The sequence below is a fragment of the Leopardus geoffroyi genome, chromosome B1, assembly GCF_018350155.1.
Source record: "Leopardus geoffroyi isolate Oge1 chromosome B1, O.geoffroyi_Oge1_pat1.0, whole genome shotgun sequence".
NCBI lineage: Eukaryota > Metazoa > Chordata > Mammalia > Carnivora > Felidae > Leopardus > Leopardus geoffroyi.
The window spans coordinates 39901036-39925292 of NC_059327.1; the positions used below are offsets into that span (position 1 = coordinate 39901036).

General features: G+C 42.0%; 1 protein-coding gene across 5 annotated transcripts in view; it reads right to left on the minus strand.

The window, feature by feature from the left end:
• The window catches only part of CHRNB3 (cholinergic receptor nicotinic beta 3 subunit), a 33582-nt gene extending 9970 nt beyond the window's left edge, over positions 1 to 23612 (minus strand). The window contains exons 1-3 of one of the 5 annotated variants that reach the window (XM_045458905.1): positions 23302 to 23610; positions 13711 to 13862; positions 12498 to 12542 (exon numbers count right to left, since the gene is read on the minus strand). In XM_045458905.1, the coding sequence (XP_045314861.1) occupies positions 12498 to 12542; positions 13711 to 13862; positions 23302 to 23356 (252 nt within the window). In that variant the 5' untranslated portion in view covers positions 23357 to 23610. Of the gene's footprint in view, positions 1 to 12497; positions 12543 to 13710; positions 13884 to 23301 lie in introns of all 5 variants that reach the window. The other 4 variants (XM_045458884.1, XM_045458895.1, XM_045458874.1 and 1 more) reach the window with 4 other exon arrangements.
• Positions 23613 to 24257: the final 645 nt, after the last annotated feature.

Sequence of the window (24257 nt, forward strand, 5' to 3'; positions counted from 1 at the left end):
AACATCTGTGGCCAGAGATAACAGAGTGGTAGTGGTTCATTGGGCTCACAGTTTGCGGGGAATTAATGCATTCCACAAGTACCCAAGGCTGAACACACCGCTGCATGTGCTCCCGGCCTGGGGCTGCCTCACACAAGAAGGCAGTGCCATTTGGGTATAATGATAGTGAACCACAGGATGGACAGGGGAGGCAGTTCTGAGCAGATCACCTTTAAAGCTGAGACCGAAAGGGAGGGAGCAGCCGTGAGTGGTGGTGTGGGTTAGGGAGAAGTAGGAGGGCATGGGCTCCCACCTGGGGCAAGGGTGAACGAAAGATGAATAAGGGATGCGTTGAATCCTCGGGGAGCACATACAGCGATCTACAGTGATTTAGGTTTTGTTTCTGACCAGTAAGGAGAAAGGGACTAGCTGGGACTCTTGGTGAATGCTGCTTACCTTGGAGTATCTGGAAGAGAAAGAGCACTGGACTAGAGTCAGAAGCCCTGAATCCTCCACTGGTACTGTCCTGTACTGGTTGTACCCCTTACGGGGTGTCCTTCTGTAACCAGACCTGGGGAATCAGAATGTTCTCCCTGACACATCCATCTGGAGAGCTTCCCTGGATTTCTACCAAGATGTGTGTCCATCACGATGCTGACAGTGCCCCATGCCCCAGGAAGAAGAAGACATGTGCTGAGTCAGCAGTGTCAGGGTGAGGATTCAGAGTCCCGCCCCCCCCCCCCCCCGCCCCCGTCCTCTATCTTGCTAGAGAGGTCTGAGGCTTTCTGGTCACTTCCTGCTCTGTCTGAAATCCTGGGGGCAACTGGAGACTAATCTCCTGTCTCTCCCTTCTTATAGTAAGGGCTTAGAAATAATATCCTATGTTCATATAGCACGACCTGGCCAAGATTCTCAAAGCCCTTTACAAACATCAGCTCTACCTTGAAGTAGTCAGTTCCCAGGCTGAGAGCTGTGTCATTGCAGAAAACGGGAGAGCACGGGGTATGTCAGGGCCAAATATCAAAGTTAATCTGTGACTAAGAAAAAAATGGAAAAAAACTTTCTTAATTCTGTACAGTGCAATTTCAAATCCATATCATGTACATTCCCTTGTCCTTTCTTACATATATTACCTGAAATAGCAGTCATAAATATCTAGCTAGTATCCAGCACCAAATTTCATTTAAATGTAAGTCGAAGACATTTTTTTAATGTTTATTTATTTTTGAGAGAGAGAGAGAGAGAGCGAGCAGGGGAGGCACAGAGAGAGAGGGAGACACAGAATCCGAAGCAGGGTCCAGGCTCTGAGCTGTCAGCACAGAGCCCGACACGGGCTTAAACTCACAGACCACAAGATTGTGACCTGAGCTGAAGTTGGACACTTAACTGACTGACACACCCAGGTGCTCCTAAAGACTTTTTTACTACAGAAATAATCTCCTAGTTATTCTTAGTTTAATACTAAGACCAGGAGGTAGTAAGGAACAAATAATGCCTTGATTTGTAGCCCCTGAGGCATCCCTGGGAACTTCAATTATCTTAAAGTCAGGTGTGAAATTCTTTTTTTTTTTAAATTTATTTATTTGTTTTGAGAGAAAGAGAGAGACAGACAGACAGACAGCATGAGTGGAGGAGGGGAGAGAGAGAGAGAGAGAGAGAGAGAGAGAGAGAGAAACCCAAGCAGGCACTGTCAGCGCAGAGCTTGACATGGGGCTTGAACTCACAAACTGTGAGATCATGACCTGAGCCAAAATCAAGAGACAGATTCTCAACCGACTGAGCCACCCAGATGTGAAATTCTTAAAACCAAGCTAATGTTGATTCATTTTAACCTTAAAGATAACAACATGACACATTATGTGTCCCACATTCCCATTATATCCATGAGTTGTTAAGGCTAAGAAACAGGGTTTGTCATTAAGGATGAAAAAGCCTACAAAGGTGGCAGCAAGAAATGAAATTTATTGAGTCCCTACTACATGCCAGAAAAGGTACCAGTCACATTCACACATATGATCTCATTTAACCTCTTAACAACCCAGGAACTAGGCATTGCCTCTATTTTACAGATGAAGAGATTGAGGGTCAGAGAGACAAAATGACTTGCCCAAGTTTACAGAGCAGGATTTCTGATTCCTAACTCCTAACTCCTGCTCACTTCTTACTCAGGATCCACTTGACCAAGAAGACCAAGCTTGCCTCCTTTGCTAAGGCCAGAGTGAGGCTGTAGAGAAAAAAGGAAAAGAAGATGCTGAGGAAAGAAGGTCAGAGATAAATCCACAGACTTGAAAACATGCCATTGCAAGTTGTGGAAAATGATCAGACTTTGGGAAGATCTCCCTGACCTTTACAGCAAGGCTGTCCCTTCGATAGCAGGTTGGTTTCCGATTTCTTCTCAAAGACTTGCTCCAGGGATCTATCCCATAAAGCCTTCATGTGTTTGCTGAACTTTTTGTTGATCTAAAACAGGAATCAGCTGTTGGAGAAACAAGGCTAGTTTGAGATGTTGGCCTTGGCAGACATTCAGGTGGTTTTATTTTCCTCGGGAAGACAAAGGGGGTAGAACAGAAAACTCTTCTCAGCTACTCACTCAGAATCTTACTGTCCTATTGGTGCGTACACCCAACAGTGACTAGCCCAGCATGTTACACTGTGCCCAGTGCATAGTAGGTGCTCAGTAAATGCTTCTTGGGTGAGTGAATTTGACATCTGTTGTCATAGTAATTATTCACATGATAATATTTAGGCCAAGGGCTCAACTCTTTATCAGTAAAGAAAGGGTGGTTTCATTTTTCCATTACCTTTAAGGTGCTTGCAGTGCAGTTTTCCTAACCTTGGCACTAAGTACTTTCTTGTGTAGTCTTAGTGAGTTGGTGTTAATAATCTATTTATGATTTATAGGGTTTTGATTACTCTCTGGAAGTAGGAAGGAGGGAGACAAATGAGTTTCCAAAATAAAATCAATAAAATAAAAATAGCTCCCCATAGAGGACTTTCTCAGGATGTCGCTAAATTTGTGCTTGACAAAGGTCTTTGGTTGAGAGGATGGAGGAAAAATGTCTAAATATACCAGAGGAAAGTAACGGAAATAGCGGACAAGACAGAAGAACTGCATTTAAAAAAAAAAACAAAAACAAAAGAACAAGCATTTCAGTTGTGGAAGCTGCCCTGAGATGTGATTTTCTCCTAAGTAGGTAGAATTTTATTCTCTCTGTGATATGAATCAGGGAGCATCTTTCCGTGTCCGAGAGGGACAGGAGAAAAGGAGAGGCTTTCATCACTTTTGTCTTTATTTTGAGCGAGGTATACGGGGGTGACTGGAGAGAGTTTCCTGTCAGTTTGCTCTGGTGTGAGATTGGGGTAGTTCTGTGCTTGGGAAAAGCTCATGACTTCTGCACGTTTTTGGCTTGCAGAACTTCTATAGATCCTGTAAGACCTAACTTAAATATCTCCTCCCTTGGAAGCTCTCCCTGATTTTCTCCCTGTCTCACTGTCATTTGTGTAATGACACAGTACTTATGTGGATTTTCCTTATGGTGTTTATCATATTACAGTCATTATTTTTTACACAACTAACACTATGTCCTCTCCTTGAAGGCAGGGCTGTATTTTACTCTTCTTCCCCGGGATCTAGCAGCGTGGCTGACATCTGGCAGGCTCTCAATAGACCCTGTGGAATGAATGGCAGATCAAGTGAATCCTTACTTCATTCTCTCCTAAATGCCCTTCTAGACCATCAGATGTCCCAGCGGTTGAGACATGGAAAGCCAGGGACTAGGAACTAGTCTCCCCAGGAGCAGCGCTAAGAGAAGAACTGGACATCTTCCATCAGCTCCCTCATCTGAGGCAAGGGAGGATTTCTCCACGTTAGCCAGACTTCACTTAACAATGCCTAACCTTGGCCAAGTCAGTTCAATTCATCCTAGAACCTACCTCATAGGCGGCTGTGAGAATTACAGGAGTTCATTCCTATGACAACCCAAGCAGAACAACCCAGCACTTTGGAAGTGCTCAATAAATCTTAGGTATGATTATTAGCTACTCTGAAACTGAGATCTGTGTGTAACACCAATAGTAGCTTTTTTTTTAACATCATTTTTATCTTGTTTTTACCATCTCTTTTCTTTTATCCTTTATCTTTCTTTTACCTTTTTAGTTTTAAAGAGCTAGGGGAGCCTGGTTGGCTCAGTCGGTGGAGTGTACAACTCTTGATCTCAAGTTGTGGGTTCGAGCCCCATGTTGGGTGTACAGATCACTTAAAAATAAAATCTTAAAAAAAAAGTGGGGCACCGGCGTGGCTTAGTTGGTTAAGCATCCAACTATTGATTTCGGCTCAGGTCATCAGACAGGTTTGTGATTTTGGGCCCTGTGTCGGGCTCCTTGTCAGGCTCTGTGCTGACAGAGCAGAGCCTGCTTAGGATTCTCTCTCTCCCTCTCTCTCTGCCCCTCCCCTACTCACACGTGCACTCGTGCTCTCCCTCTTTCTCTCTCTCAAAATAAATAAACTGTAATAAATAAATAAGAATTTAAAAATTAAAAAATAAAAATGTAGATCACAGCCTGATGGAGTTAAGTGCCTCCTATTCCATGCAGCCTCCCTGCCTGCCACCATGCTGTAGAATTCATCTTTCCTTTTTGCTCCCATAGTGTTTGTGCCATACGTGGCATGTACATGACATTGCACTCCCAATCCAATCTGTGCGAGCAGGATAGCTATGATAATAGTCTCTGTGGTTCAATGAAATGCACAGAGGTTTCTCATACTTTGGCTTTTCCCATGATTCAGAAGCAGGGCTTAATGTTTAGTGCAGAGGCTGGATATAGCAGAGAAGACCGCAACCGGGGAAACTGAGATTCCAGCCAGATCAATCACTAGAACCTTCTGTCTCTGTAGGCAGGGGTAATGTGATACCTGCCTTGCTAATTCCGAGTGGTTGAGAAATGTAAATGAGAGAAGAGAGATGACAACCTTTCGCAAATCAAATGCAATGAAAGTCCATTATTCTCTGGCTAACATTAAATAGACAAGAAATAGCAAGTACTGGCGAGGATGTGGAAAAAAGGGAACCCTCATGCACTGTTGGTAGAAATGTAAACTAGTGCAGCCACTGTGGAAAACAGTGTGGAGGTTCCTCAAAAAATTAAAAATAGAAGTATCAGATGATCAGGTATTTACCCAAAGAAAATGAAAACACTAATTTAAAAAGATATATGCACCCCTATGTTTATTGCAACATTATTTACAATGGCCAAGATATGGAAACCCAAAGGTCAATCAATAAATGAATAGATAAAGAAGGTGTGGTATATAAACACAATGGAATATTACTCAGCCATAAAAAAGAATGAGGTCTTGCTACATGGTGGACTTGAGAGTATAATGTTAAGTGAAATAAATCAGATGGAGAGAGACAAATACCATGTGATTTCACTTATATGTGGAATCTAAAAAACGAACAAACAAAAAAGCTGAAACAGATCCAGATCCAGAGAACAAAGTGATGGTTGCCTGAGGGGAGGGGGGTGGGGGGGTTAGGCAAAAAGGGTGAAGCAGTGTAGGAGATACAGACTTCCAGTTATGGAATGAATAAGTCACGGGGATAAAAAGTACAGCATGGGGAATATGGTCAATGGTACTGTAATAGCTTTGCGTGGTGACAGACGGTAGCTGCATTTGTGAACATAGCATAAGGTATAGGCTTGTCGGATTACGATGCTGTACACCTGAAACTAATGTGACACTGTGTGCCACTATACTTTATTGAGAAAAAGTCTAGTATTATTGCGACTTTTTAAAAATGGAACCTAAGTCAGCAGGCTGGCTTTTGTGAGTGTCAGCTTGCCCCACTCCTACGATTTCTCTTGCTCTGTTTTGGGTATTGGAGATTTTTAGGTTTTGACTCTGTGTTGACCTGGAGGCATTCACCAGGCCACGATGATGCTGGTGGCCTAACTTTGCTGGAAGTCATTTCCAAAGTCGTGGCTAAGGTCAGAGGAGCTGTGACTTCTTGTTGTCTCTCACTGAAATGAGCTCATGTTTTCAAAACCTCAAGAAAAGTGAAAAGTACTAATATTAAAGGCCAAGAGCCCCTGGACCACTGTTTTATGTGAAAGATTAATAAAAGTTTAATCTCAAGGAGCAGTTGGAGAAGGGCATGTGTGTGAAGCAGTGAGAGGTTTTTTTGTTTTATTTCTGTTAACTTCTTAAACCTATTTGCACTTTAAAAGTTTTTATTCTCTCCCCTGCAAGCCCGAATACAACACTTCTTACTGATTTTTATTAATTCAAAATACCTGTGAATTCCACAGCCTGTAACTTGCAAACGTGGAATACATCGCTGAGGAAAGAGACGGGTACATAGAAAAAATATGCTTATTTAAATCGTATTTTTATAATGGAAGTCAAAAGAGAGCTGGAGTAGCCATACTTATATCAAACTAGACTTTAAATTAAAGGCTGTAACAAGAGATAAAGAAGGTCATTATATAATAATTACAGGGTCTATCCATCAAGAAGAACTAACAATTATAAATGTCTATGCGCCGAATACAGGAACCCCCAAATATATAAAACAATTACAAACATAAGGAACCTTATTGACAAGAATGTGGTAATTGCAGGGAACTTTAATACCCCACTTACAACAATGGATAGATCATCTAGACACACGGTCAATAAAGAAACAAAGGCCCTGAATGATACATTGGATCAGATGGACTTGACAGATATATTTAGAACTCTGCATCCCAAAGCAACAGAATATACTTTCTTCTCGAGTGCACATGGAACATTCTCCAAGATAGATCACATACTGGGTCACAAAACAGCCCTTCATAAATATACAAGAATTGATATCATACCATGCATACTTTCGGACCACAATGCGATGAAGCTTGAAATCAACCACAGGAAAAAGTCTGGAAAACCTCCAAAAGCATGGAGGTTAAAGAACACCCTACTAAAGACTGAATGGGTCAACCAGGCAATTAGAGAAGAAATTTAAAAATATATGGAAACAAACGAAAATGAAAATACAACAATCCAAACACTTTGGGATGCAGCAAAGGCAGTCCTGAGAGGAAAATACATTGCAATCCAGGTCTATCTCCAGAAACAAGAAAAATCCCAAATACAAAATCTAACAGCACACCTAAAGGAAATAGAAACAGAGCAGCAAAGACACCCTAAACCCAGCAGCAGAAGAGAAATAATAAAGATCAGAGCAGAAATAAACAATATAGAATTTAAAAAAACTGTAGAGCAAATCAATGAAACCAAGAGTTGGGTTTTTTTTTAATTTTTTTTAACGTTTATTTATTCTTGAGACAGAGAGAGACAGAGTATGAATGGGGGAGTGGCAGAGAGAGAGGGAGACACAGAATCCGAAGCAGGCTCCAGGCTCTGAGCCATCAGCCCAGAGCCCGACGCAGAGCTCGAATTCACAGACTGCAAGATCGTGACCTGAGTTGAAGTCGGACACTTAACCGACTGAGCCACCCAGGCGCCCCAAGAATTGGTTTTTTGAAAAAATAAACAAAATTGATAAACCTCTAGCCAGGCTTCTCAAAAAGAAAAGGGAGATGACCCAAATAGATAAAATCATGAATGAAAATGGAATTATTACAACCAATCCCTCAGAAATACAAGCAATTATCAGGGAATACTATGAAAAATTATATGCCAACAAACTGGACAACCTGGAAGAAATGGACAAATTCCTAAACACCCACACGCTTCCAAAACTCAAACAGGAGGAAATAGAAAGCTTGAACAGACCCATAACCAGCGAAGAAATTGAATCGGTTATCAAAAATCTCCCAAAAAATAAGAGTCCAGGACCAGATGGCTTCCCAGGGGAATTCTACCAGACATTTAAAGCAGAGATAATACCTATCCTTCTCAAGCTATTCAAAAAAATAGAAAGGGAAGCAAAACTTCCAGAATCATTCTATGAAGCCAGTATTACTTTGATTCCTAAACCAGACAGACACCCAGTAAAAAAAGAGAACTACAGGCCAATATCCCTGATGAATATGGATACAAAAATTCTCAATAAGATACTAGCAAATCAAATTCAACAGCTTATAAAAAGAATTATTCACCATGATCAAGTGGGATTCATTCCTGGGATGCAGGGCTGGTTCAACATTCACAAATCAACCAACCTGATACATCACATTAATAAAAGAAAAGATAAGAACCATATGATCCTGTCAATCGATGCAGAAAAAGCATTTGACAAAATTCAGCATCCTTTCTTAATAAAAACCCTCGAGAAAGTCGGGATAGAAGGAACATACTTAAACATCATGAAAGCCATTTATGAAAAGCCCACAGCTAACATCATCCTCAATGGGGAAAAACTGAGAGCTTTCCCCCTGAGATCAGGAACACGACAGGGATGCCCACTCTCACTGCTGTTGTTTAACATAGTGTTGGAAGTGCTAGCATCAGCAATCAAACAACAAAAGGAAATCAAAGGCATCAAAATTGGCAAAGATGAAGTCAAGCTTTCCCTTTTTGCAGATGACATGATAATATACATGGAGAACCCGACAGACTCCACCAAAAGTCTGCTAGAACTGATACATGAATTCAGCAAAGTCACAGGATAGAAAATCAATGTACAGAAATCAGTTGCTTTCTTATACACTAACAATGAAGCAACAGAAAGACAAATAAAGAAACTGATCCCATTTACAATTGCACCAAGAAGCATAAAATACCTAGGAATAAATCTAACCAAAGATGTACAAGATCTGTATGCTGAAAACTATAGAAAGCTTATGAAGGAAATTGAAGAAGATATAAAGAAATGGAAAAACATTCCGTGCTCATGGATTGGAAGAATAAATATTGTTAAAATGTCAATACTACCCAAAGCTATCTACACATTCAAGCAATCCCAATCAAAATTGCACCAGCATTCTTCTCGAAGCTAGAACAAGCAATCCTAAAATTCATATGGAACCACAAAAGGCCCCGAATAGCCAAAGGAATTTTGAAGAAGAAGACCAAAGCAGGAGGCATCACAATCCCAGACTTTAGCCTCTACTACAAAGTTGTAATCATCAAGACAGCATGGTATTGGCACAAAAACAGACACATAGACCAATGGAATAGAATAGAAACCCCAGAACTAGACCCACAAATGTATGGCCAACTCATCTTTGACAAAGCAGGAAACAGTATCCAATGGAAAAAAGACAGTCTCTTTAACAAATGGTGCTGGGAGAACTGGACAGCAACATGCAGAAGAATGAAACTAGACCACTTTCTTACACCATTCACAAAAATAAACTCAAAATGGATAAAGGACCTGAATGTGAGACAGGAAACCATCAAAACACTAGAGGAGAAAGCAGGAAAAGACCTCTCTGACCTCAGCCGCAACAATTTCTTACTTGACACATCCCCCAAAGGCAAGGGAATTAAAAGCAAAAATGAACTATTGGGACCTCATGAAGATAAAAAGCTTCTGCACAGCAAAGGAAACAATCAACAAGACTAAAAGGCAACCAATGGAATGGGAAAAGATATTTGCAAATGACATATCGGACAAAGGGCTAGTATCCAAAATCTACAAAGAGCTCATCAAACTCCACACCCAAAAAACAAATAATCCAGTGAAGAAATGGGCAGAAAACATGAATAGACACTTCTCTAAAGAAGACATCCAGATGGCCAACAGGCACATGAAAAGATGCTCAACATCGCTCCTCATCAGGGAAATACAAATCAAAACCACACTCAAATATCACCTCATGCCAGTCAGAGTGGCCAAAATGAACAAATCAGGAGACTATAGAGGATGGAGAGGATGTGGAGAAACGGGAACCCTCTTGCACTGTTGGTGGGAACGCAAATTGGTGCAGCCACTCTGGAAAACAGTGTGGAGGTTCCTCAAAAAATTAAAAATAGACCTACCCTATGACCCAGCAATAGCACTGCTAGGACTTTACCCAAGGGGTACAGGAGTACTGATGCATAGGGGCACTTGTACCCCAATGTTTATAAGCAGCACTCTCAACAATAGCCAAATTATGGAAAGAGCCTAAATGTCCATCAACTGATGAATGGATAAAAAAATTGTGGTTTATATACACAATGGAGTACTACGTGGCAATGAGAAAGAATGAAATATGGCCCTTTGTAGCAACGTGGATGGAACTGGAGAGTGTGATGCTAAGTGAAATAAGCCATACAGAGAAAGACAGATACCATATGTTTTCACTCTTATGTGGATCCTGAGAAACTTAACAGAAACCCATGGGGGAGGGGAAGGAAAAAAAAAATGAGGTTAGAGTGGGAGAGAGCCAAAGCATAAGAGACTCTTAAAAACTGAGAATAAACTGAGGGGTGATGCGGGGGTGGGAGGGAGGGAAGCGTAGGTGATGGGCATTGAGAGGGCATCTTTTGGGATGAGCACTGGGTGTTGTATGGAAACCAATTTGACAATAAATTTCATATATTAAAAAAATATTTATGATTTAGAAAGTTTTAAAAATAAATAAATAAATAAATAAATAAATAATATTTTTATATCCACATTACTGGCTTATTATTTTCTCCTGGATTTAAAATTCTTTTTTCATGTTTATTTATTTTTTTTGAGAGAGAAAGAGAGAAGCAGAGCACAAGCAGAGGAGGGGCAGAGAGAGAGGGAGAGAGAGAAAATCCCAAGCAGGCTCCGAGCTGCCAGCACACAGCCTGGCTCAGGGCTCAAACTCACAAACCGTGAGATCATGACCTGAGCCGAAGTCAAGAGCCAGGTGCTTAACTGATTGAACCACCCAGGCGCCCCTCTTCTGGCCATTTTTTATTTGCATGTAAAATAATACGCAGATTTGTTTCATAACTTGCTAACATACCTACCAGTTTAAAAATCGGAAGACTAGAGACTAGTAAAAATGGTAGTAATTCTGTAGCTCTGACTAAAGTTTTTGGGTGGGAGATATATAATGACACTAAATGAAGACAAGGGAATCTTCCTACAATCTCCACCCACTGTTCCTATAAACCATTAGCAGAACTGAACAATGTCTCCTGAACTTGAATAGGTAATTAACTTACTTTAATATAAACAGACAAAAAATATTATGTATGTATGTTAACATCAAGTGAGATATTTAGGACATCCTCACCAGGAAGATTTGAAGTCTGTGGGAGAATAAGCCATAGCTGGACATTCAGTGAAAAATGAGTAATTGCTAATAACAATAACAACAAAAAACAACCAATGAAATCAAACTTCTCACCTCCTTTCAAAGAAGTGTCAGTATTTTGTCCTTTATGTCACATATGCAAAAGTAGGCTTTGAAGGGTAGTTATTCCCTGACAACTTTAGGTCAAGCCCCTCTGAACAGATGCTTAGGAAACAGGCTGTAATCAAGCTAAAAGCAATCATCTAAGCAGAGAGCTAAAAATAATTCAAAATGCCTTTTTTAGGGGTGCCTGGGGGGCTCAGTCGGTTAGGCCTCCGACTCTTGATCTCAGCTCAGGTCTTAATCTCATGGTCGTGAGTTCAAGCAGGGGTGAGGGAGTGCCTTGGTGGCTAAGTCTTAAGTGTCTATTTCTGCTTGGATCATGATCTCGGAGTTGTGAGATTGAGCCTCGCGTCTCCATGCTGGGTGTGGAGCCTGCTTTCTCTCTGTCTCTCTCTCTCTGTCTCTCTCTCTCTTTCTCTCTCTCTCTCTCTCTCCCCTCCTTGTGTTCCCTCTTTTAAAAACAAATGCCTTTTGGGGCACGTGGGTGGCTCAGTCAGTTAAGCGTCCGACTTCAGCTCAGGTCATGATCTTGTGGTTCATGAGTTCGAGCCCCATGTCAGGCTCTGTGCTGACAGCTCAGAGCCTGAAGCCTGCTTGGGATTCTGTGTCTCCCTCTCTCTCTGCCCCTGCCCCACTCATGCTCTGTCTCTCTCACTCTCAAAAACAAACATAAAAACATTAAAAACAAAAAACAAAAAACAAATGCCTTTTTAGTTATACCAGGAAAATATGTATTCATTATTTTGTTTCAGGCTTTACTTTGTTCTGAAATTCACTTTGTTCTGTCCTACCTGTTTTCTCTTTCTAGAAAGGGAGCAAGAGGAAACAGGGGAAGAGTCATCCTGTGGAGGACCAGTGGGGATGAAGGACAGTTTAAGATCCCTGGTTGCCTGCTCCAGTTGCAGTGCCCTAAACGGAGGGGGGAGGGGTGCAGGAAGCAGGGGGGTGGGGTGGGGGAACTGCGCTCTGCAATCTTTCCCCACTTACTCCAAGTAGCCCAGGAGCGGGCCCAGGTCTCCGTGTCAGAGTCTGCTTGGGGCATGCCTTTGAGCCTCCAGGACCAGCTTTCCCACTCTTGCAAAAGGAAATGAAAAGTAATAGACCCTTCCTAACCATTCCCAGATATCTTACTGAGGAACCCAATATGCTGTGTAAGATAATTATTTTTCAAATATTATTTAGAGTCTTTCTAAATAGAAAAGAATGGAAATAATTAGGTTAGCAGATATCATGCTTGGATTGACAGTTACCTGTTTGAGCCACACATTTGTTGTCATCAGTTGATTCTTTTCATCCTAAGAAAATGGCAATTAGAAAAATGTAAATTCAAATTAAGTGAAGTCTTTGAGATTTATTTTGTCAGAAAGACCTCCCTTTGCTTAAAATAAAAAATAATAATTAAAGCAAATAGCAGCTCATTATGGTGATATTTATCCAAAAATCGCATAACCCAGGGGTGCCTGTGTGTCTTGGTTGAGTGTCTGGCTCTTGATTTCAGCTCAGGTCATGATCCCAGGGTCGTGGGACCAAGTCCTGCATCAGGCTCTGTGCTGTGTGTGGAGTCTGCTTGGGATTCTCTCTTTTTCTCCCTCTGCCCCTCTTCCTGACTTGCTCTCTCTCTCTCTCTCTCTCAAATAAAAAAAAATTTTTTAATTGCATAACCCAGAAAGTATGGTAAGGCCGCAAAGTAAAAATGAATATTAGTTAAATCAGAGATCGGTTTTGCATGATTTTCTAGAAGGAATCCTTGGGCATTGAGTCAGCTGAGGTAGGTGAGTGTGCAACTGGTAGGGCAGGGGATTTAGGAAACAGGAGATGATTATTCTGGGACTTTGGGGACCGCACCAGAATGACTTTGCAGAACTGGCTTAACGTTCACTGGTTTCCCAGGAACGCAATCATGTCAGAAGTGGGAGCCCAACAGGAAAATGAGCAGAGAATGTTAAAGTCTGGGTGGTGTCAGGGGAACAGGTGGAGTCCTGAGGGGATTCAGGAGGGTGATGAGTCATCAGGCGCTCACAGGGGTGCTGGCAGCGTCTGCCCTCTCTCCCTGTAGACACCCCTGCCAGCCCTCACGCAGTTCGGGTGACACCGAATCAGCCCAGGGGACACTAATGAGCCCTCGGCTCAGTTCTCTCTTCTCTCCATCTCCTCTGTTCTCCCTGGGTGCTCATCCTGGTTCTCAGCAAACCCGCCAGGGACAATGTCTGTCTTAACAACCATATCCATCCCCCAGCAAAGAGGTGCACACTCATAGTGCCGCAATGAAAATTTACTCCCCGGCACTTCTCATTCCTTCCTCGGGTCATTTCACTGGCCTCTTGGGGCAGATTTTCTCTCACAGTAAGTTATTTTTAAAATTGAAATGGTAGACATGGGGAAAGAAAACAAAATAAAGTCTTAGATTCACAAACAGGTTAAGGAATGCATGTTCTTTTTAGCTTAGTGCCAAGGATTACTCACCACATCCACGAGCTGAGATATTTTCAATCCAAAATATACTTTTATGGTGTCATTAGAATTTAATACAGGACGAACCCATTTCTGATAACCTTGGAATAATCGTCTGAGGAGGGCGTCTTCATTTTCAGCAATTGAACTGAATCCTGCAGCAGCTGTAAGATCATGAGCGAAACCTGAATTAATGGGAAAAGTATAATGGCTGGTTTAGCATCCTGTGGCCTGAACCTTCAGGTGTTCAGCAAAGGCAGGTTTGCATATACAGGGGTTCCCTAACCATTCCCCATGCCCACAACACATGGCTGAAAGTAGATTCTATGCTTTACCCAGAGCTTTGCTCTCTCATGGGATTTTTCCACCATGAGGTCAGCACCTTGATCCCCAAACAATCACCCACAGCCACCCCCTTACCCTCGACCTCACATCTCACCTGAGATACCACCTCCTTACAGACATAGTCTCTGCCCCTGTGCTATCGTCCACTACTGCACCCTATCTGACTCCATCATGTCTTTACCACAATGTGTTGTATACCTGTCATCATCTGTCCTTCCCTTGAGCTCCATGATGGCAGACATGGTATCCATTTTATTTGATGATGTTTATCCAGCACCTAGACTAGTGCCAGCCCACAGCACATGCTTATTTTATATCTATTTAATGAATAATCCAATGACAGGAATATGTCAGGGCCATTTTTCATGCATTTGGCACATATCCATTGAGCACACATATCCACTGAGCACCTACCACATCCCCTGTGCTGTTCTTTTTCCTTCCTCCTGAGGAAGTCTCCCCTTACAAAGACCTTCCCTGGTCGAGAACCAGGTTCTAACACTCCTCTCCGCCTCTACATGTCTGAGAGCCCAAGAAACACCCCAACTTCAAGCTTTGACCCTCAGGCTGAAGAAATGGTCTAGGAAGGCAGTCTAGAGATACATTTTGTTTCTTTTCGGTGTTATGCTATCAAACATAAAACATGGCAGCTTTATTGTTGCTGTTTTTTTTTTTTTTAAGTTTACTTATTTACTTTGAGAGAGAATGAGCATGGGAGAAGCAGAGAGCGAGGGAAAGAGAGAATCCCAAGCAAGCACCATGTTCAGTGCAGAGCCCCACAGGGGGCTCAAACTCATGAACCATGAGATCAAAAGTTGGATGCTTAATGGACTGTGCCACCCAGGTGCTGTTATTATTGCTGTTTTAGATATAGCCCCTTTCTTCATATATCCAGTGCCCTATTAATCTCCTACAACAACTCATTCTGCACTGTATGGCTTACCGTAGGAAAACTTTTCTTCTGCTGAGTGACACATCATGGGCAATGATCATGTACCAGACACCCTGAAGTTTTCCCAGTAAAACCCAAAGATTCTTAGCAGGAAGAAGAGCAAACATTCCTAGTATGTACACGAGAACTTCACTTTACTAAGGGAGTAGCAATTCAAAATGCACCCTTTTTTAAAAAAATTGAACCATAAATAACCTACAGTAGTATATTAATTTCAGGTATACAACATAATGATTCAACAATTATGTACAATACTCAGTGTTCATCATAGTAAGTGCAATTACGATTTGTCACCAAACAATGTTATTACTGTCTTATTGACTATATTCCCTATGCTGTACTTTTCATCTCTGTGACTTATTTATTTATTTAAAAAAAAAATTTTTTTTTTCAACGTTTATTTATTTTTGGGACAGAGAGAGACAGAGCATGAACGGGGGAGGGGCAGAGAGAGAGGGAGACACAGAATCGGAAACAGGCTCCAGGCTCTGAGCCATCAGCCCAGAGCCCGACGCGGGGCTCGAACTCACGGACCGCGAGATCGTGACCTGGCTGAAGTCGGACGCTTAACCGACTGCGCCACCCAGGCGCCCCATATTTTTTATTTATTATTGTAATTGGAAATTTGAAACCCACTCGTAATGCTCCTAGGGGTAAACAGAGGTGTCAATAGATGGGTTACATACTCGGGCTGCTCCCACCCCTTTCTCTTATGTTCCAAAAAGTATATGAAAATGCAAATGAGTGATGGAGAGAGCTTATGTTTGTGCTTAGTTATCTGAAAAGCTAACTGTTCTCAGGGAGCCTGGGCGGCTCAGTCGGTTAAGCATTGGACTCTTGATTTCGGCTCAGGTCGTGATCTCACGTGATCTTTGTGCACAGCACAAAGTCTCCTTGGGATTCTCTCTCTCCCTCTCTCTCTGCCCCTTCCCCCCTTCCCTCCCCTCGCTGTCTCAAAACAAATAAATAAACTGGAAAAAAAAAAAGCTAACTGTTCTCAAACTTTGATACTTCAGTTCTTAACAAGCAGAGCAGCACGAAGGAGCAGGTCAGCTGGGTGGCTGCCAGGACAGCACTCTGCAAAACCTTACTGGAAGTGGAGGGAAGGTAGGAGTTGAAATTCCCCGAAGCCTCCTGAGGGATGGAGTATTCACCTGCTCAGGCTAAACTTCACGAATTCCCTACCCCACATCTGGTCTTAACTTCCTTCAAAATATATCATAACTCTGATTCTTTCCCACCATCTCCACTGGTACCACCTGAGTCACAAGTTCCATCATCTCTCTTGGATTCTTGTGCTCCTTCTTTCTGCCCTCCACTCTTGCCCTTTTTATAGTTCATTTCCTGCTCAGCAGATGGAACCAGCTCTTTTTTTTTTTTTTTTTCAACGTTTATTTATTTTTGGGACAGAGAGAGACAGAGTATGAACGGGGGAGGGGCAGAGAGAGAGGGAGACACAGAATCGGAAACAGGCTCCAGGCTCTGAGCCATCAGCCCAGAGCCTGACGCGGGGCTCAAACTCACGGACCGCGAGATCGTGTCCTGGCTGAAGTCGGACGCTTAACCGACTGCGCCACCCAGGCGCCCCTGGAACCAGCTCTTAAAGGCAGAAGAGGTTTATGTAAGTTCCTGCCCAAATCCTACAAATGGCTTTCCATCAAACGCAGACAGACATCTCACATCCTTGCCATGGTTTCCCAGGATCTTGTATGGACCCTACTCTCTCCCACTCTGCCCTCACCCCTCCTTCCCAGAGCTTCAGGTCCATCTGCTCTTTCTAGAACATGCCTGTAGGCTTCTGTTTGGGGAAGACTCTTGCCCTGAAGAGGAATCCATGCTCATTCCTTCATTTTGTCCCATCTTTGCTCAAATGTCATCTCCTTGCAAGGTCCTTCTGGGTTACACAATCTAAAATCCCTCCTCACACTTTATCCCCTTAATGATGCTTTATCTTGCATGGGAGCACTGGAACATATTATATGTTTCTTTGTCTATTGTCTGTCTGCCCCATTGGAAAATGCCAGCTTCATGAAACCTTTCTTACTTCTGTCTCCCAGCTCCATGGGGCCTGGCACATCATGGCTGCTGCACACCCTTGTGCAGCAACATAGTGAGCTACTTTGCTGAGTGGTGTTTGGAGAATTTGGGCCAGAGCTGAATTTATCTTGAGGGGAGAGAAGCAGGGAGGTCACAGCTGTCCTCCCTCAGCCTCCCCTGGCAGGAGAATATTGTTGGGTGGGCACCATGACAGTGACTGCTGGTTGCCTGCTCAACAGCCACTTGCCCTTTCTTTTTCAGTAACGGATGCTATGTTTATTCAGAATTGAATGGTGCCAGCTTAAAATGTTCCCTTCTCAGGCCCCTTACAGCTAGGGATGGCCATACAACATATACATGCCACTTAAATCCAAACAGAAGCCACAGGGTGAGGTTTGTAGGAAATACTGTTGAAGAGGATGGACTGGGTCCAATATGCACATTTCACCTTTCATCTTTCACCCTTTGCTCCCTTTTCTTCCTGCCTAGAGGTAGAACATGGCATCTAGGGATCTGGCCACCCAGGTATCTCACAAGCCTGATGAAAGCTACACACATAAGATGGCAGAATAGAAGGGCAGACAGAGCGCGGGACCCCGAATGCACTATAGGACCATCAACCAGCCCAGGACTGCTCGCCTCCAAATTTCTTGGTGTGTGAGAAAAACAATCTTCCCTTTTGGATAGGCTCTTATGGCCATTGTTACACGAATCTGAGTGTAGTCCTAGTGGCCAAGAACCCAACGGTACTGCCCTTCCCCAAAAGCCCTTGTGTCCCAGTTCAGCCCAGTGAGAACAATTTATTTAAGACACCACCTCACAATGGATGGAGACACTCCAGGAAGGGTGAGAACAACTGAATAACGTTTGAACCAACACACACACACACACACACACACACACACACACACGGACTTCTTAGCTTGGACAACTCTAAGCCATTATAATTCTGAGAACAGAAATTGTACTTTTGAACTCCCTTTCCTGGAAGGAAAATCTTACTGTCAGTTTGCAGGGAGGTAGACTTACACATTATGACCTTGACAGTCCCCAGCTCTTGCCACCCTCAAAGCTGTACCCTCTGTGAGAATGATTAGATCCTGCTCTTTGTCGGGATCTAAAGGGAAATAAGCAGATTTGCTCTTTCAGGGAGCTTCGTATGTTTTGACCCATGTTGCCAATGTCAGAGGGTGAGCTGTTGTCTGAATCAAGGCACAAAAAGCATAAATCTGTACTGGCCGTTATGGACTAAATACTTGTGTGCCTTCAAATTCCTGTGTTGAAGTCCTAACCCCCAATGTGACTATATTTGGAGACAGAGCCTATAAGGAGGTATCTAAGGCTAAATGAAGTCATCAGTGTGGGGCCCTAAATCAATAGGACTGGTGTCCTTATAAGAAGCGGAAGAGACATGAGAGCGCTCTCTCTCCCCATGCAAGCACGAGGAAAAGCCAGGTAAGGACACTGCCAGAAGACAGCTATTTACAAGCCAGGAAGAGAATTCTCACAGAGACCATTTTTGCTGACACCCTGATCATGGACTTCTAGGCTCCAGAACCGTGAGAAAATAAATTGCTGTTCAGCCACACAGTCTGTGGTATTTTGTTATGGCAGACTGAGCTGACTAGACCCAAACAGATCTTACAAAAAAAAAAAAAAAAAAAAAAAAAAAAGCCAAAGTTTTAATGCTTTCTGCCTAAATCTTCAACCTTCCTGAACTTCCCCAAATAAAAGTTGAGGTCATTGATGTTACTGAAGCAGATGTAGACGATAGCTCTGGAAATTTTCTAGTTTGTCCTTGCAAAATAGAACATTATAACGAAAGGAAATTGTTTCCACTGTTGATTCTTTGAGACTAGCGACTCAAGAAATACTTTGTGATATTTGGGGAAAGAACAAATGAAGGAGTTAATGCACAAAAGCTCCAATGGCACTTTCTGTGCACAGAGGGAGGAGGAGGCAGAGTGACCCCAGATCACTGATCTAGAGGATGTAGAATCGCAGATGTTCTCAGGATTTCTAGGACAAGGGGTATCTGTTTTAAGGAATATCTGGATCCCTGAAAATCTGTGTGTAAACCAGTTTTGTAAATGGACTTGTATTTTAAATAAATTAGACAAGATCAATATTCTAAGATACATCTCAGCAAGGCACTGACAAGTCAACAAACTGCTCTTGGAAGCTGAGTGACTCCCTGAGTGGGTGCTTGCATTTCCCAAAGCCCGCTTTATGAAGGAGTGATGGGAGAACATTTGTATTCATAAATAATACCAGCACTAAATAAGAAGGACAAGAGAAATGATGACGAAGTGAAGACAATGGAGCTAGAAAGGACTTTGAAGATGTTCTAAGTCCCTCATTCTACAGATGAAGATCCTGGGGTGCCAAGAGGGGCAGTTACTTACTCAGGGTCAACCTAGTTAATGAGTGGCAGATGTGTTCATGTCTTTGAACATAAATTTGTTGTTATTGCTTTTTTTTGTTACTGTGTTGTTGTTAGCATTGTATTTACCAAAATACTTTACTTTAAAGCGATCTATTGCCAGGAAGAATGATATTCTAAAACCAGGTCGCAGATAATATTTGTTTGATGGTGTAGACAGACACTCAATGTTGGTGATGGTATTCCATAATCCAACTCAATCTCCCTCTACTGCAGTTGGGACCTGGCAGCTGGCTTGGCCCTGGTGTCCCTTGAATGGGCACTGAAGTCACTCTCCTTAGAGATGGACACCCAATGCTTTATAGTGGGAGCAATCCTGCTTCAGACTTGGCCATGGTCCCCTCCCTTTCTTTGCATTAAGTCTTGCTTTGCACCCCTTACACACACACACACCCCACACACACACAGACTCATACTCAAACACACACACTTAGTCTAATGCACATCTTCAGAGGATGTGTGCTGCCTGTTACAGCTTGTCACCATTTCTTTTGGTAAAAAGGAATTGCATTGCTCCCTTAAATCCTGATTCTCCCCCTTTATTTTTCTCCTCTCCCTATTTAATCTTTGTCTCATTTTCTTTGTCAAAATATTTCTCTTGGGACAATGTAAGCAACTCTGCAGGTGGAAGGCAAGAAGAGGGAGAGCACATGCAAGTGATCAGACAGGTGGGGAGCTCTCTGCCTGATTCCAGTAATTTCCTCCATGTGGAACTCAGGCTGGGAAAGTGCTCTAGGAGGGCACTCTGCTCTTGGCTCTGGACATGGAGTCTCTTGCCAAACTCGTCACTCGTTAGAACAAGAATCCAACAAATATTTATTTAACATTGAGAGCCACTGGACTCAGATTTAGATATATGAGTTTTGGTCTTGTTTCCAAACCAGGCAATCTTCATTAAGCAAGGCATTTAACTTCTCCCAATAACAATAAAATGGTGGATGATTGGTAAGCCCCTACCAACTCACACATGCTTTATGTCCATGAAAAACCCATAAAATATGACCTATTAATGGCCAATATTTACTATTCTGAAGACACAAAAAAGAGCCAATGTTTAAGATGTGCCATTGATTGGAGGACATCGCTCCTGGCTGCCATTTACTGCAACAGAAGAGGCATCTGGGTAAAGATAACTGAAGCTATGAAGGGATTAGACAGGACTCACTACCCATGAGGAGGTTAGGGCTCTCTCAACCCCTATAAGTGGAATCATGAGAGATTTGCATGAGGTACCCAGTTCCAACTTGAGGCAAAGAAATTTTCTTTGAAACTTATAACTTGACCTTCTGGCCTCTTTATTCTTCTTGACCACGTTTCTTTTCCTTTCTTCAGGCTCTCAGACTTTCTGGTCTCTCCTCACCCAATTATCAAAACCCATGTTCTGGGACATCTGGGTGGCTCAGTCAGTTGAGCGTCCAACTCTTGATTTCAGCTCAGGTCATGATCTCATGGTTCATGAGATCAAGCCCTGCATCGGGCTGTCTGCTGTCAGTGCTGAGCCCACTTTGGATCCTCTGTTTCCTTCGTTCTCTGCCCCTGCCTCACTCATGCTTTCTCTCTCTCTCTCTCTCAAAAATCAACATTAAAAAAAAAAAAACACTTTCTGCAAAGTTTTGACAAGTTCAAGAAAGCTGAGGTATAAATAACTGATAAGACTTAATCAGTGAAAATTCACATGCTTATTTATGGTTTTATTGAAGACAACATCATTGTTTATCCTTAGCTAAGAGAGTAAAAAAGTTATTAAGACTTTTAAACCTTAGCAAATATGATTGGGAGAGACACATTTTTTTTGTTTTGACACTTTTTGGTATATTTTGGTTTTGTCCTTCTATTGTCACCAGCCTGTCCAAAAAAATCATACCACAAATAGGCTGGCTTCTGCTGTCAACACATAGAGCTCACCCTCAGGGTGAAATCAAATAATAAATATTGAATGGATTCTTGCTAGCGTGAGAATTTATTAGAATGATTTTGTTTTTCCCCCTCTCTCATATCCCATGCTGGAATCATTCCTAGGATACAGGACACCCTCAGTAAATATTTATTGAATGAATAAACACATGTCACCATGTGGTAAGAATGATGGGAAGATGAGTAAGAGACAGTCCCCTGTTTCTGGGAGCAGACACAAACCCACAAAGCATGAATTCGCAACAGAAGAGATGTCACATGCCCATACACAATTATTCTTTCCACCAAAGCCAGAAATACAAAAATGAGGGGTTGCCCCTTGTGATTTGGAAAAGGTAGTTTTGTGTAACAAAAAGAAGCCATTTCCTTTGCAATGAAAAGTAAAGTTACAAAACTTAAGGAAAGGTGGTACTGATCTGAAAATAGAAATAGATGCCAATGGATCTCGAAATATCCACAAATGTGAGAGTTACTACAAGTTATTACATAGATTGATTATAGATCTGTGACAGACATCTACAGCACAGTATAAATTCCCAAACTCTTGCAGCCTACGCAATGGAGAATGAGTACCAGTCTCCTCTCTAATTCCAATTTTCTTATGTAACCATCATTGTGTGAGGAAGAGGATCATAGGTGAACTAAGAGGGTTTATGCCAACTCCCCCCACTTACCAGTGAGCGACTTCCCTAGGGAAAGAATGGTAAGAACCCATTCTTTCACAGTAAATAGGATAGTGCATTAAAGCAGAAAAAACATCAGACACATGTGTATTAATTGTATGCTAAAACACACAGAAGTTGATGATTATTTTTACGACTGACCAACTGCATTTCAGACTTTGCAGGAACCAAATTTAGTGATATTTGAAAGTGGGTATGATGCCCTCTGCACTTAAAAACTACTGGTTTTGAGTCCCCAGTATGAGGAAAGGCTACATTTTTAAAGATATGATAATGTTCAGGTATGTTCATGCCTAGATTTGCAATCTAGGATTTATTCAATCTAGGATTTATTTCAGGACTTGGGCAGATCTCAGTGCCTCTGGCTCTCCATCTGAAAATAGCAGTAGTCAAGCATGGCAAAAATACTAGCGAGAAATGAATACAAATTGCTAATGGGGCAACAGTGTGTTCTTGCCATCTGGCTCCTGGCTCTAAATGGTTTCCGCTGCAATGGGAAAAGATTTGTGTTCTGAAGTTACATAAAAAGGGAACTGATTCCCAAACCCAGATAACTGGCAGGTGCAAATGACCATCTCCCCTAAACTTTTCAGTTATTTTCTTCCTCTTTCCATTTCTCTTCTGTCTGTCTGTCTCTCCCTCTCTCCTTTTACGTGCCCTCTTCCTTTATTAAGAATTCCCCTACTTGCAGGTAGGTAGTACTCACAGAAAACTCACACATGTTCATAGACATTTGATGCATACTTTTGCTTCTTTGTGATATACAAACATACTAAATATATCTACACACAAATTAAACTTTGTAGATAGGTCTACAGGATAGATGGGATAAAATATACACACAGATATAGTGATTATTAGTAGATATGATATAAAAATATTGATGTAGTAAATTGCTGTGCCAAATATTTTAACAATTCTGAGTAGCATTCAGGGCATTGGGTAACATTTTTCCTGCTTTTATATCTTCCAACCAAGTTCATGATTCAAAAGCAAAAGCACAGTAAATGACAACAGCATAAACATTATGGAATTCATAGGTGTGATGATTTCTTTAGCAATATACAGATTTCCTAGAATTACTCATTGGAGCCACATTTTAAAAGTTATCCTAAGATACCTATACATTACATTTTATCATCCTAACATTATGAATACCGTATTTCCACCTCCCTGGCTTAAATAGTTTTGCAGTGATGAAGTTTTAATTTACTCTAACTTGAACTTACCTGAGGGAATGACACCAAGGACAACGAGCAGCAGGATGAAGGCTGGCAGCATCATGATGTCAGGCTAGGAAAGATAATTTCTTCCTTTATAACAATATAGCATTTCCATCAGAAAGGGAGGTTTTGAAAAGAAAATGCAGTAGTTCAAAATCCGAAGTGGAACCCGAGGGGGAGACACCTGAAGTGGGAATAAGACCGTCTCACACCATCTCACGTCAGTGCGATGGTTCTTAAACTACACTTCATTGATTTCCAGTGAGCTGTCAGAGCGTGTAAGTCTAAAACGTATCTCTGGGTCCTAACTCCTGACTTATTAATCTGCTCTCTCACAAGGAGATGCAGGGCAAAAGGGAAAGGATGAGGCTGGACCACTTCTGAATGTTCTGTGGTATTTTGCTCACGGTTGGAGATCTGAGCAAAGGAGAAAAACTACGTTTTATCACATGCGTCGCGGAAGTTAGTGAGAAGTTTCTCATACATATTATTCCTCTATTGTCTCTTTATTTTGGACTTGGAGCTTAGGAATAATGACTATGAGGGGGTTAAGAGGTATAAAATTCCAGTTATAAGTCACGGGGAGGTAATGTACAGCATGGTGACTATAGTTTGTAATACTATTGCATATTTGAGAGTTGCTAGAAGAGTAGATCTTAGAAGTTCTCATCACAAGAAAAAAGATTCGTAACTATGTGTGCTGATGGATGGCAACTAGCCTTATTGTGACCACTTGCAATATGTCCAAATATCGACACCTGAAACTGATATAATGTTGGATGTCTATTATACCTCAATTGACAAAAAAGAATAATGAATATATCCTGTGCCTCTCATGACTAATGTGTTCTAATGTCAGAGGATCCTCTGACGTTCCCTTGGGCCCACCAGATCCACCTTATCTTCTACAGGAGAGAGTGTGGTCGGAGCTTGGTCTGGTTGTTTCCCTAATGGGACTTGGA